The sequence below is a fragment of the Engraulis encrasicolus genome, chromosome 7, assembly GCF_034702125.1.
Source record: "Engraulis encrasicolus isolate BLACKSEA-1 chromosome 7, IST_EnEncr_1.0, whole genome shotgun sequence".
NCBI lineage: Eukaryota > Metazoa > Chordata > Actinopteri > Clupeiformes > Engraulidae > Engraulis > Engraulis encrasicolus.
The window spans coordinates 27722603-27737307 of NC_085863.1; the positions used below are offsets into that span (position 1 = coordinate 27722603).

Sequence of the window (14705 nt, forward strand, 5' to 3'; positions counted from 1 at the left end):
CTAAGTGCCATTTTTTCCCGCACACGGCCATCCTAAGCGGACCAATTCGGCGGGAAACAGCCCAATCTGGCAACACTGGCGGTAGCCTGTTTGTGCAGGTCTCCGACAGGCTTGTTCACTATTTGCTGAAAAAACTCAACTACGAATAAGGCTCTCGGTAGTGTCATAGCAATGTTGTTATGATGTACATTAAACTTAATTAAGACATAGCCATTACAATTTTGTTGATAGTAGGTTAGCCTATATAACATAGGCTCTGTGCAAAGGGGGTTTAAATTTCCTAAACCCGATATCGACACCTCTACCATAATCCTACTCAGATCAGAGTTGGACATGTGGTGTTGAAGTCCAGGGGGTCAGGTTTAAGTGTCAGTCAATTAGTAAGGCAAGTCCTTGCACCATTTACCAATACATTGCATCAATTTGATTGAAAACATTCCTTCTTTGTTCAACTTCATGAACTCCACTTTGCCATTTAAATGAAAGGATAAGGACTTGCTCACTTCCATCATTTAGGAGTTTGAGATTTTGGAAATTACACGAGTATAATACCCCAGTTAATTAGCAAAAGCTGGAGACTGTTGGTTGGCCATATGAACTTAAAGTGGTGCTCTCTCAGCCTCTCCTGTCTGCAAATCCTCTCATCCTACACCACCATTCAGGTGTCATGTTGATAATATGAGCTAACCGTCGAGCTGAGCTACCAAGCCATTAAAACTAGTGTTGCAGTTGCACCGATACTGATACCATCAGGTGAGGCCCAGGTCGGCACTAAAATGGTGGTATTGTATCGGCGAGTACCAACAAATAGGGCACCGATACTATTTACAGATACTTGTATGACACTTGAACGCCGCCTTGAACTTAGTTATTTTATATCAGATGTATTAAAAAAGTATGAGCAGTTCTCCTGGATTATTTTTGTACAGTATTAGTCTTTTTCTTGTTTCACAATGGTAGGCAGCAGCCTGACAAAGCCATGATATAACGACTTTGCATCCAAGTATGAAGCTCTTCATATGTCTAACAAAGTGGTATCGGTATGGTATCGGTATCGGCCAATACTGCACAGCTAGGTATCGGATATCGGTATCGGGCCAAAAAATGGTATTGTTGCAACACTGATTAAAACACACTACAGTAGCACCCCTAGAGGATAGTCCGCTAAGGGGTAAGAGTCTGGGCGTGGGCTATGCTGACAGCCTATTGCTAGCTGTAGCTCATCTCGGTGAAGCGCCCCGTTTTGACAGAACGCCAGCCCACTCCACCTGTCTGACAGCGGGCCTCTTTTTAGCCTGCTCACTGGGTCTCCAGTTCGCACATCTGTCTAGTGGTGGAGAGGAGGACTCCCAGAAGACATGTATTTTTAGAGCACCCTTGTGCACCAAAACATCCTGTGATTCTTCCTCTCTGACATAGCCTACGTGTGAAGAAGACTGAAGATGTTGTTTGTCTCATATGAAATTACAAATGAGATTATTCAACTTGTTGGCACTGTGGAAAATGTAATAAATTGGTTTTGCTGGGGTGACAGCTGACATAGGCTACCAAGTAATAGTTAGGCCTATAGAAGGCTTTAGTTTTATTGTAATCACATTGCAGGCCTAATCAAATGTCTGAGCATTTTATTAGGCCCTCTGTGTGCATTTTAGGCATAGCACATAATAAAATGTGAAATGTGAAAATCTGAAGAGAGTGCATTTAGCTGTAGAGATTTAGAAAATTGAATCATTCAGGCAAAGAGAAGGGGAGTGATATGCTGTCATAATATTCTCACAGTAGACTACCTGGCAGACTATTAGGCTACAGACAGACTATACAGTAGGCTAATTAACTCTGCATGGAAGTGGTGTACATTGTAGTTCTCAAAGGTGCCTGCAGAGGGCAATACTTAAAAATATCAGACAAGTGAGGGACTCCACACCGAGCCATATGATCTATGTTTCCGCGATCACCCGGAAGTAGTGTTTTTTCACTTTTCTGTTGACACGTAAGTAGGAACAGTGCAAAGTTGGCGGTGGTCGGCATAGGAGTGAGTTACTGAACAGTGCAGCCGTGAGGGAACTGCATTTGTGAATGTTTTCTGGCTGTGTGGTTATCAAAGATTGTTGGTAAGTCAGATGCACATACCATCACTGCTCAACATTTTGCCAATGGTGCAGCTAAGCTCTTAACACCTAAAAGATGGGTGTTCTGTATCTGTTAGCCGACATTTGCTAACTAGCTTGATAGTCTGTTTCATAATAAAAGACACTATCGTTTTACAAACAGTGCAATCGAATAAATCATTATTCAGATAAGCAGATAAGAACGTCACGAGACGACAAGATCATTGAGTGCATGCAATCCATCTGCGATAGTTTTGGTGCACGTCAGGCAGGCGCAGCAAGTTCTCGCCACAATATGTCAGATTCGTGATATTTTAAGTAGAAAGAGCTTCAGACTTAGACGAGATGCCGCACTGTGTAAGTTTTATCGTCTTCGGTTTTGTTGAATCGATTAATCATATGCCTTGGGTTAGATTCTTGTGCCCGTTTCCCTGCTGGTAATCTAATGCTAGTCACTTGCTAACTACGTTAAGGTAGCTCAGAAGTTTGATCCGCCCTAATTTATCATCTTGCAATTCAACTGTTGTGAACCACATGACCAATGTCGATTCCTGACAACATCGGTTATATTGAAATACATACACGTTCCTTAACGTTATTCAAATTCTGCCATGGACTGGTCCCCAGCGCAGCGTTAACAGATTCCCTGATTGACGCTCCCAACCCAGGACGCTCCCATTTCATCTCGCTCCCACTAGCCAGACTATCGGTACCACCGCCATATGACGGAGCTAGTTATGTTGTTGATGTTAGTTTTTTGTTTCTAACCCTAACCCTAACCCTAACCCTAACCTTAACCCTAAACCTAACCCTAAACCTAACCCTAACCCTAAATTGCTTGTATGTGGCAGTGTATGATAATACGTGAAATATAGGCGGTGTTTATACATACCCGGGTATTTTGATATACGCAGACCTTCCCCTTCGGATGTGCCTTTCGTTCACAAACAAACGAAGGTTTTCCCTCTATAAACGAAGCTCCAAAAAAACTCCGGCAAAAGTGGAGATTTTTTTAAATCTCCGGTTAGCGTTTGTATATAAACAGAGATAAACGGAGACTTGAATGGCACTCTACTTATGGCGCACAGGCTTAACGTATTTATGACAGCTCTCAACAGCACATGTATGCGTATTTGCCTTTGATGTGAACGAAAATATTTCGCTAAGCAAAATGTTCGTTTATTAAAATACCCAGGTATGTATAAACAGCACCTTAATCGGGTGGGACCGCACGTCCGGGAGTGATAGAAACACCTGGGACCGCACGTCCGGGAGCGATCTCAGTTGGGAGTCTCCATCCCCTTACCGCGTTAACATACCGTTATGTAGCGTTGATGAATCACCGTGACGATGATGGAACCCATTGCTGCTAGGCTAGGCATCCAATCGTCTGTCATTAGCTTTTTTGGGATGACACGTAGGCTATGCTGTTTTACTTTGCCACTTTGTCACTTTTGTGCATTTGCCCCGAGCAGAGCAGCTGTATCTGTATAAAATGACAGGCTCGTTCGTCTGATATGCGCCTGTTTGATATTATAAACCATGAGCGTTGGCTTTACACAAGTGAAGCCGCACATGTAACTGTCTGTGACTTACTAAAACCATGCCATACAATGTATGTTTTGTCCTCTGCAGATTGAAATGTCAGGGTTTGACAACTTCAACACGGATTTTTACCAGTCCAGCTACAGTGTCGATGACCAAAATAGCCAGGGATATGGCTATGGCAATACAGAGGACCCATACAATAAGTAGGTCTCTTTGTGTGGGTGTGGGTGGGTGTGTTTGCGTGTCTGCTTAAAAAACTGGCCTACCCTTGGAAAACACAAAATGTCATTTTGTTATTCCTTATTAACCTCAACAATTACATCTAAGTTACACGATTACTTTTCTATTTGGATATTGGCATTGCATGTGGTCTGGAGTATTTTTGATCAGTGTATTTGACCTGTGTTCTGTCCCCTGTGGTCTCTCCCTTTCTGTGGTCTCTCCCTTTCCTCCATTTCCACACTCCCCTTTCTACCCTTTCCCTTGTTCCATCTCTACAGGCAATATGGGCAGTATGACTATTCCCAGCCCATGGGTTATGGCAACCCAGGCATGGCGCCCCAGCCCCAGCAGCCCTACACAGGACAGATCTTCCAGCCTGCGACCGCCTACACCCCTGCCCCAGCACAGTCCATGTACAGCAGCAGCTTTGAGGACGAACCGCCCCTACTAGAAGGTGTGTGTGTGTGTGTGTGTGTGTGTGTGTGTGTGTGTGTGTGTGTGTGTGTGTGTGTGTGTGTGTGTGTGTGTGTGTGTGCGCGCGCGCGTGTGTGCACGTGGTGTTTCGCATAATCACATCATTGTGATTTTTGACTAGGTTAGAAAGGAATGGCTGAATCCAACGCTTGATTGCCTGTGAGGCTGTGATTGGATTTTGCATCCGAGTCTTTCAAGCCAATTAACTTTTCTCTTCTCAGTAGTCTAGGTCCATTGAAGTATGAACAGTGCACAAATGCACCTCATAGATATTAGTGGTCTGATTGGTCGTATGTACTGGAATGACGAGGTGTCCTGCAGTACACAGGGGCATTTGATGGATGTCTATTGAAAGACTTCATTTGTAAACTTGCTGTCTATGGAAAGGCCGTCTGACCAAACTCTGCATATGTGAGCATGGGGTGACAGCCAGGCGACAGGTGCAGGTATGGCATGTGGCCATTTGGCCAAGCGGTGATCTGATGCTCAAACAGCACAACCAAAAATACTGGATAAGAGAAAGATAACGCAAACCACGCCCACTCAATGCAAAAGCGTGGGCTCAAGTTGGGTCTCCTAAGGGGGCGTTGTCCCCTCCTTCTTCTTCTATTTTTGAGGTGTTTGCTCAAGACGTGCGCTACCGCCATCTACAGCGCTAAGGGGGCTTGATTTATTCTCAACCTCAGGACTCCGAAGGTCTCCTAACCGAAGGTCTCCTAAGGGGGCGTTCACCCGACATAAAGTGGATACCAGAAAAGAAACAAAATGACGCTTCTTTCTTTGGATCTACTTTCTTTGGCACAACCCTACCTGTAGAGTCACACCCATGTGTCTTCATCCCCCATCTTGCACAGTAAATTAGGGCTACAGACTGCAGTACGTTCTGTAAGCCGCTAAAATGACCTCTCCCACCGAAAGGACTAAAATATGTATTGGGGGCAGGGCTTTGAACCGTTATTTTTTTCCAAACGTTCCGTTCCGAACAGAAACGGAATTATAACGTTTCCGGTTCTGAGTTCCACCAATAAATTGACGTTCTCGAACCGGTTAGAACCAAAAAATATTGTTCCCGGAACGGTTAATTTCGTTCCTGTCAGCTGATTACTCCCCATAGGCCTAACTGACGTTAACCAAGAAAGACAGAAGTGCAAATGAGTCAGCCTAAATTCAAAACTGTTTATTCAAGCGGATGAAAAGAATATCCTCCAGAATTTTGACATTCAGGGACGACCTAAGCGGAGAAGCAGAGAATAAACCTCAATGATGAAAATGTGCGCTCCACGCTGACTTGGGTAATGGGGAGCACTATGATGGACATTGTGAGTTTGTGCATATTTGAAGCGGCCATGGATGCCCAATTATGCCGAACGTTGTCGGTGCGCTTTGCACACGCTTCCCTGCAATGTCTTACAATAATGCAATGCAAACTCTGTCCTTTCGTATGACAGTGGTTTCTCTTAATTAAGATGTGGAGTGAAGACTTTGTAATCTACAGCTCTCTCTCCATTCAGTCAGAGAATGTCTGATGTCACACAGGACGTGAACCTCAGCCGCCATGGTAACGTGCGCAGGCAAATAATGACTTTTTTTGTTTGTTTGAGGAACGGTATTAACCGATATTAACCGGTTACCATTATTTTTAAATAAGTGTTCCCGTTCCAGAACATAAAAAATAATAACGTTTCCGGTTTCGTTTCTGTTCCCTGTAAAATACAAAAAGTTCCTGGTTTTCGTTTTCGTTCCTTGAACCGGTTCGAAGCCCTGATTGGGGGTGTGTTCCAGTCTCCTGCCTAGTTTGCCTGAAGTTGACAAAGAAATAGCTTGGAAGACTGACCCTGTTTCTCAAAAGTGTCATTGCTAACCAGTTAGCAACTTAGTATTTTGGGAACCTATGGGAAATTGCATTGAAACCATGTAAGTTGCCAACTTCGTTATCACTGATACTGTTGAGAAATGCACCCCTGTGCTGATTTAGTTATTGTGTGTTGAAAATGATGGTGTACATTGTTACCACGCATCCCTCTGCTGACAGTGAACCTCAGCAGGCTTTCACAAATACAAAAGTTTCCAGATTATTGTTAGTACATCCGTAGAAACTATCCCTGTCATAAGATACTTGTCATTGCGATAAGTATAACATTATTTGGGGTGTGTTTGTTTGTGCAGTTGGCAAGTTCCCAGGTACACTACACAGACAATCTGGCACACAGACTGAATCATATTCTAAACGAAATTATCTAGCTGCTAATGAATGATTGTGTTTTTTAAGAAAAATGGTGCTGGAACTTCAGCAAATCTTAGGCACTAACTTCTTGAAACCCTGTAAGTGGAAGTATAAACAGTGCTGTATTCATTTAGGCATACAGAGCCAGTTTCTCTTCCAGTTTCTATTTGCTGAGGCCACATGCAGGCAGTATGTTTTCGGATCACATGCAGTTGTCTAAGAGAAACGTGCAGTAGTAGAAGAGTGTTTTCTTAAGGGAGGGCAGACAGGCCTGTCACCACCAGGCAAGCAAACTAGGGGTCCTCAGCTTGGGGGGCCCAGCCGAAAGGGTTATGTGCTTGTATCCAAATGACTGCAATGGCAACCTCATTCCAATCACTGAAAAAGTGCAATGATGCTGCTATCGAAATCTCTTTAAAGGGGGCCCTAAGTCCCTCTTTACCCAGGCCCCCAAATACCTTGAAATGGGGGCCTCAGTTTTGTTTGTGTGTAATTGTATGCATTCAGCTGGCTTGAATGTTCGAAACTGTCATTGCTGTTGCCAAAATGTGTTAGTGATTTGATGGTTGAGTGGGCAGGGCCGGATTTATTTTTGGAATTCTCCGATCCGGTGTTGTGCTTTTGAAATTGAGCACACACACACACACAGTTATGAGAAATCACACAGACACAAACACATTCAAGCTTTCTTTGAAACTTGCAACACACACCCACTTGGAACTGACATAATGCAAGCAGTGAAAGTCAGACTGTTGACAGTTAGTGGTGGTTATGACTGCCATACAGTATATCACGCAAGTGAATACACCCCTCACAGTTTTTCAGATTTTTGAGTACATCTTTTCATAGGAAAGCATTACAGAAATTTCACTTTGACACAATGATTAGGGACCTTTTAACAACATATTTAACCGCTTAAATTTCATTTTCACTCAGAAAAAAACAAAATACAGCCATTAATGTTTGAACATGTACTCACAAAAGTGAGTACACCCCAGATTAAAATCCGGTAGAGAAGGGGCTGTGTTGGCTCGAATCGTCTCAAAATGAAACGCAATGAAAAGGGAGGTCATCAGTGTGCGTTTCAACCTTTCTTTGCATTGAACTTTTACATTTTGAGTCTGCATCTGGCTTAAATACATTGGTTTGAGATTTGAATGCAATCCTATGGAGAATATCTTGATCTGCTTCAGTAGTCACAGTGCATGTTGACATGCATGTTTCTTTTAGGTGTATTTCAGATTGCCAATGTTGACAGCATTCATGCATCCCCAAACCATGTCAGTCCCACTACCATGCTTGGCTATTGAGAGGATACACTTTTTTGTAAAACTCACTTGTTTACCACCACACATGCTTGACACCATCTAAAGCAAATTTGTTTATCTTGGTCTCAAGAGAGATGAACAGACCAAGGATATGGATCACTGGAACAATGTCGTGTGATCTGAAGAGATCAAGATAAACAAATATACTTTAGATGGTGTCAAGCATTTGTGGTGGTAAACAAGTGAGTTTTACAAAACAAGTGTATCCTATCAAAATCCAAGCATGGTAGTGGGACTGACATGGTTTGGGGATGCATGGATGCTGTCAACATTGGTAATCTGAAATACGCCTAAAAGAAACATGCATGTCAACATGCACTGTGACTACTGAAGCAGATCATGATATTCTCCATAGGATTGCATTCAAATCTCACGCCAATGTATTTAAGCCAGATGCAGACTCAAAATGTTAAAATTCAATGCGAAGAAATTTTGAAACGTACACTGATGACCTCCCTTTTCATCCCTTTTCATTTCGTTTCATTTCGAGACGATTCGAGCAAACACAGCCCCTTCTCTACCGGACTTTCATGTTCAAACATTAATGGCTGTATTTTGTATTTTTCTGAGTGAACAAGAAATTTAAGCGGTTAAATATGTTGTTAAAAGGTCACTAATCATTGTGTCAAAATGAAATTTCTGTAATGCTTTCCTATGAAAAGATATACTCACAAATCTGCAAAACTGTGAGGGGTGTATTCACTTTCGTGATATACTGTATTGGTATATGATATTAGCAGCAATTTTGTCCGTATGATGTGACGTTAGCTGTGTGTGTCTGTGTGTGTGTCTGTCTGTAATGCCATTTTATTCTGATGAAGGATCTGTCGTTTTGCAGAGTTGGGCATCAACTTTGACCACATCTGGCAGAAGACGCTAACGGTGCTGCATCCCATGAAGGTAGCTGATGGTAGCATCATGACAGAGACGGACCTGGCTGGACCCATGGTCTTCTGCCTGGCCTTTGGCGCCACACTGCTATTCGTAAGTAACCTGGCTGGACCCATGGTCTTCTGCAGGGCCATACCTTGGGGTGGTCCAAGGGGACAATTACCCAGGGTGGCACCGGTGAAAGGGTGACACCGTCACGATACTCCGCCACCGGCTGCGTCATGAACATCGCCAATTAGCGCTATTAACATGTGATTTCTATGCTATTACCACAGTATTGCAATAATATCATGGTATTAGCAGAGAGAGTAGAGAGAGAGAGGTTCCGCTGGCCCATTGTTTCCAGGTTCTATTATTGCAAGGGGGCAGGGGGGGGGGAAATCCCCCTTTAGGCAGACCTAAGCAGACCTAAGGACTGTTCTATTCAATGCTAGGAGTATTATGACACGCCCCTTTAGGCAGACTGGAACCTGGTCATGTTAGGTGCCCATAGCAACCTATTACATTGGCATATCTCTATATACTTAAAGAATCTCTGGTATTAGTGTTTGTTTACCAGGAAGGGGGGTATTGCCCAGGGCTCCAGTCATTGTAGGATTGCCACCCATGGGCTTCTGCCTGGCCTTCAGTGCCATGATGCTATTCACGAATTTGCAAGACAACAGCGTCCAGGGTTTGCATGATCGTGGAAATCCTGGAAAAGCCATGACATTTTGTAAATTCAATGAACGTTCTGGAAAACTCATGGAATTTTGCTATTGTATTAACATAACTACAGCCTTCTATTAAGTCATTGTTAGTCGAGTATGATTATTTCCAAAGGAACACTCTCGCATACAATAAAGGCATTGACAATACTTTGAGTGGTTAAAAACTATAATGTCATCCCACAGGGTGAGTTGAAAGGGGTCGCATTTCATATTTAGCCCACATTCAGGGTGCTATGAAGTCATGGAAAATGCACCTTAGGTCACAGAAAATGATCACTATTTTGTCAAAAATAGTGGGAACCCTGAGCGTCATGCAGAGGTAGAAAAACAACGTACAATCAGCAGTCACATAAGCATCGAACGACTGGCTATTTTCAGGCCTGATCGCATGCGTGCATGCAATATTTATAATGCCGTCACCAGTAATTGAGCACTTTTTTTTTTAGACCATCAGTAAACTGTCAAATGAAATTACTTGCAGCTGTACATACTGAAGTGATGAAGTGGTTCCCATTTGTCATTTTACACACACACACACACACACACACACACACACACACTCTTGTGTTTAATGCAATTAGGTCAAAGAAATCACTGGTGGCATTATTCAAGCTGAAACCTGACCCAGACCTTCTAACTAACTACCGGTTAACTAAACTGTCTTTCCATTTTGTGTGTGTGCGTGTACTGGAAATAGGATGCTGCTTTAATGCATATATGTACCCGAGCTTTGCTGAAAATGTGTGAAATATCAACCAATAGTTCATGCATTGACCGAAAGTGACTATAAAACATTTATGGTGGCACTCCTCTATGGTAGCCTAGGTCATGTTCATAGACTATGTGTGAGAGGACTGCAAGTAGCCGGCTTAAGTAAGAAGATAGCAAAGCAGCTAGCTACGTATTGTTCACTGTCTGCTGTTACAGGCACGTTTCATATATTGGAGGAGATGCCTTTTGTACCCATGAATTAGGCTGTAGACCTGTATGATTCTTTGGTAGTGACGTAGAAGTCACATCATTGCTTCTTTAACATTGTTTGGGCCGCTGTATTGTTTTCTCAGTAATTATTGGTCCTCCCAAATAAATGTAATCAAATGTGTGCGTGCCCTGCGTGCTTCTAAGCGTAATGTAATGCATGTGCTTCCATTCCAGACGGGTAAGATCCAGTTTGGCTACGTGTACGGCATCAGTGCCATCGGCTGCCTGGGCATGTACTGCCTCCTCAACCTCATGGCCATGACGGGGGTGTCCTTCGGCTGCGTCGCCAGCGTCCTGGGGTACTGCCTCCTTCCCATGATCCTCCTTTCCAGCTTCGGCGTGCTCTTCTCCCTACAGTAAGTAGAGCGGGGGGTGGCAGGGGCCACATGTGAACTGCTGGATTTCCTACGTGGTGCACTCGGGCAGTCATGGGCAAGAGGTTTAAGCTACATTCACACACGTCGCTACTGGCTACTCGTTCAGTGAGAGAAGTCAATGGAATGTTTGTGTTCCAGCGAAGCGAGATCTGGACAGGCAAGGAGGTTGGTTTTTGGTTAACCCCATCACGACTGTAGCCAACTTCTCGATGATCCCCCAGCTTTGATGGTGCTGCTGGAGCTCCCTCTCAATGGTCCGGCGCCATGTCATCGGCAAGGAGAGTTGGAAGCTTTTCCAGCGATAGAAGTTGCCAATTACGTAGAATGCAGAGTTTGGATTATTTACAGTTTACTTTTGCAGTGACTGACCAACCCACGGGAATATTAGTGAACGTTCCATGAGCGAGTGGCGAACAAGCGAGTGAGCTAGAAGCGAGCAACTAGTAGCGAAATGTGTGAATGTAGCTTTAGGGAGCTGGACTTGTAGCTTGTAGGTGGGCAGGGAGAGTGAATAACCAGCTGTATCGGGAGGCAAAATGATAAGCCAGAACTATGCAACATTTAAGGGGAGAACAGAATGGAATGGCTTTTTCTTTTGTATAGTAGCAATAATGAGCATTCTTTTCTTTGCTAGAAAGTAGCTCTATGTAGTGCGTGTGTGAACATTTCAGACACACCCATCAGTAAGTGTGTTGGACATTGTGTGGGTGGACATAGCCGCTGCGGGCTACCTGTGGATGCCCTCCCCATGGTGCAATTTTTCCATTTGAAAGTTGTCCAAATGCACCTCACGCTCTAGTCTCGAAGGACTGGACCAAACGCCCACCAACGAGCCGCTGAATTATTTAGTGGCGCTACTGTAGGTTAATCGTTTAATATCAGCCTGTTACGTAGGCATTCAAGCACTCCCTACAGACTCATGTCCAGCTCAGTGTGTGTGCATGTGTGTGTGCGCGTGCGCGTGCATGCATGTGCACACGTATGTGTTTCTCTCTCGCTCACTCGCTCTCTCGCTCTCTTCCTCTCTCCTCTCTACACTCCTACATCCTCAATCTACTACCTCTTATTTGGGTTACTTTTTTCTCCTTCTGTCTCTGTCTCTGTCTCTTTCTCTCTCTCTCTCTCTCTCTCTCTCTCTCTCTAGCACGTGTCCACCTTTATCCAGTGCTGACTATCACTTCAGCTGCAGTCAGCATACTGTACACTCTGATGCGTCCTAGACACGTGTCTGCCGTCTGAAGGCGTACTGAGCGGCCCTACATTTATTTATTCATATAAGAAGTCATAAATGTTTGATGAATATACTATATATAGGCTTACTTCAGTGTTTGGGGCGGGGGCAAACACATCTGACGAGATTTGATTCCTTCCTGAATTAGCAGGAATGAATGTGAAAGAATTGTGTTGTTAAAAAGTTATTAACTTTTAAATGTTTTATATATGCCTGGTTCCTTTTTTGCCATACAGGACTAAATGATCATTAATGTAGGAATTCTGTCACTACGCATGCTGAAACGTCAGGAAAAAATATTTATGACTACAACCTATAAATATTTACTTAAAATGCAGTCACAATATTAAAAATCCTTAAAATAGATGTATTAAAATGGCATATGGACAGGGGTATTTCTAGAATTGAATCACTGGTATTAAAAATCAAATGGTTCGTATAAGGAGTTACTTTTATTGTGGATTTCTACCAATTTATATTATCTATACAATTTATATCAAGCATTTTTACAGATTTGTAAGTATATCTTTTCATAGGACAGCATTAAAAAATGTAGTATCTACCGCCATTAGTAGCACATTTCAGTATGTCACCTGCAGTATCCATTTCAGAATATCTAAGGTCCTGTTATTCGCAAAGGTTGTTTTTGCTTTACAGTGAAAAAGCAAAGGCATACCAAAGCTAGAATTATGTACCTCCTAAAGGCGCAATAAAGTAGTTTTTATTCAAAATCAAACAAAAGGGAAGACTAGAGGACTCTCAAAACAATGGAAAGCCTGTTTTATAATATTTGTCCTTGCTTCAAAGCACGCACGCACGCGCACGTGCGCTTCTTCAGTCTTCATGGCCAAGTGTCAGTGGTTATCATCCCATCATCCTTGAATAAACGCCCCCCGCACCTCATTATAAGCCTCCCAACACTCCCTTGACCTTATCGTAAGCCTACCAACGCCCCCCTTAGGATTAAAAAATAAAAAGGACAAATCCCCCTGGAGGATTGAAGAGCCCACACTGTCCTTATGACTGAAACGGCACCCCAGTTGCAGAACATTGCACTGACTTGATGTTGACTTGAAACTTTCAAGCAACCATAGGAAAACGTAACAGACTTGTGCAGCGGTTGAACTCTCCAGTCCTCTCCACCTCTCCAGTCGTCATGGTCGTGGACTGGATGCGCATAAAACATAGCAACACAGTAGCAGGATGTTGAATGGCAAACTGGTGCCACGGTTAAACTTGCCCCGTGTTTCCATGTTACACCGTATCATAGCCACACGCACACACACAACTGTAGTACACAGGCACACACACACACACACACCTCTGCAGTCGTCATGTATAATCACTTGATTTCCTGTATGTGTGTGTCTTCCGTTCCACAGAGGCATGATGGGTATAGTCATCACGGCGGTCATCATCGGCTGGTGCAGTCTCTCGGCGTCCAAGATCTTCATCTCTGCGCTGGAGATGGAGGGCCAGCAGCTCCTGGTGGCCTACCCCTGCGCCCTCCTCTATGGCGTCTTCGCCCTCATCTCCGTCTTCTGAACACTCTCTCCCTCCCCAGCCCTTTTCCTCATCTTCATCATCATCCTCGTCCTCCATTTTCCCAGCACCTCCACCGTTGCCACCTCCTCCCTGCACCTCCCAAAGCCCTCCTGGGGCCGCAGAGCTGTGTCGTGGGGCCCCGAAGACCAACACAGCTGCTGGTGGCCCCTACCCCTGCTGGTCGCGCTCATCTCCCGTCTTCTGAACATTCTCTCCCCAGCCCTTTTGCTCATCTTCATCATCATCATCATCATCATCATCCTCCCATTTCCCAGCACCTCCACCATTGCCAGCCACCCTCCTGCTCCTCCAAACCCCCCCTCAGCGTTTGCCTCCTGGGCTATAGAACTGTGTCGTGGGGCCCGAAGATCAACACAGCTGCTTGGTCGCCTACCCCTGCGCGCTAGAATCAGTCCTCTGGACACTCTCCCCAGCCCTTTTCTTCATCCTCAGCTTCATCCTCCTCATCCTCCAATGCCTACTGTTGCCACATCCCTGCTCCTCCACTTGGTGGCTCCCCCACTCTCTCTCTCCCTCTGCGCTCGCCTCCTGGGCTATAGAGATGTGTTGTGGTGGGCCCGAATACGCGTCCTCCCCTCTACTATGAAGGACCAGAGAGAGTTTCACTCTCTCTCTACATCTTCGACTGAATAATTCCTCACGTCCAAGAAAAACGAACTCTCCTACCCTACCCTCCACTGCACACACCAAATGATTCACGTCATCTTTTTACAGTTCTGCAGTCTGGGTGTGTCTTTTTCTTTGTTTGTCTTGTCTCTTTGTATGTGTATGTTTGTGAGTGTGTGTGCGTTTGTGTGTCTGTGAGACAGAATGAGGTCATATATGTACGCGAGTGTCAGCTGTTAATGTCAGCTGAGTGTGTCTGTGAAACAGAATGATTATTTAGACATTGAGGCCTTTAGAAAATGGTGTGTTCAGGAACCATTTCTCCATGTTTTTTGTTTTGTTTTTAAAGGAGGCCCTTACCAAACCTTGACTTGCATTAAAGCGGTTGTGGGGAGGAGTATTTATCAGTAATGACAGGTGTTTTAGCATGAACCTGTCA

The 14705-nt window shown here is 44.1% G+C and overlaps 1 protein-coding gene across 2 annotated transcripts; it reads left to right on the top strand.

The window, feature by feature from the left end:
* The first annotated feature begins 1996 nt into the window (after window positions 1-1996).
* On the top strand, window positions 1997-14386 carry yipf5 (Yip1 domain family, member 5). Of its 2 annotated transcripts, none has more exons than XM_063203186.1 (6): window positions 1997-2111; window positions 3744-3859; window positions 4157-4332; window positions 8743-8888; window positions 10661-10842; window positions 13477-14386. In XM_063203186.1, exons 2-6 carry the CDS (start codon window positions 3750-3752, stop codon window positions 13637-13639), a joined length of 777 nt encoding a protein of 258 aa, XP_063059256.1. In that variant the 5' UTR covers window positions 1997-2111; window positions 3744-3749; the 3' UTR covers window positions 13640-14386. The 2 variants fall into 2 exon arrangements, with proteins under 2 accessions (XP_063059256.1, XP_063059255.1); XM_063203185.1 differs by lacking the exon at window positions 1997-2111 and adding an exon at window positions 2367-2465.
* The last annotated feature ends 319 nt before the right edge of the window (window positions 14387-14705 follow it).

Excerpts from the sequence above, each read along its gene's own strand:
- yipf5 (XM_063203185.1), top strand. Across the intron at positions 8,889-10,660 it reads TTGGCGCCACACTGCTATTC|ACGGGTAAGATCCAGTTTGG; the intron begins GTAAGTAACCTG and ends CTTCCATTCCAG. Across the intron at positions 10,843-13,476 it reads GGCGTGCTCTTCTCCCTACA|AGGCATGATGGGTATAGTCA; the intron begins GTAAGTAGAGCG and ends TCCGTTCCACAG.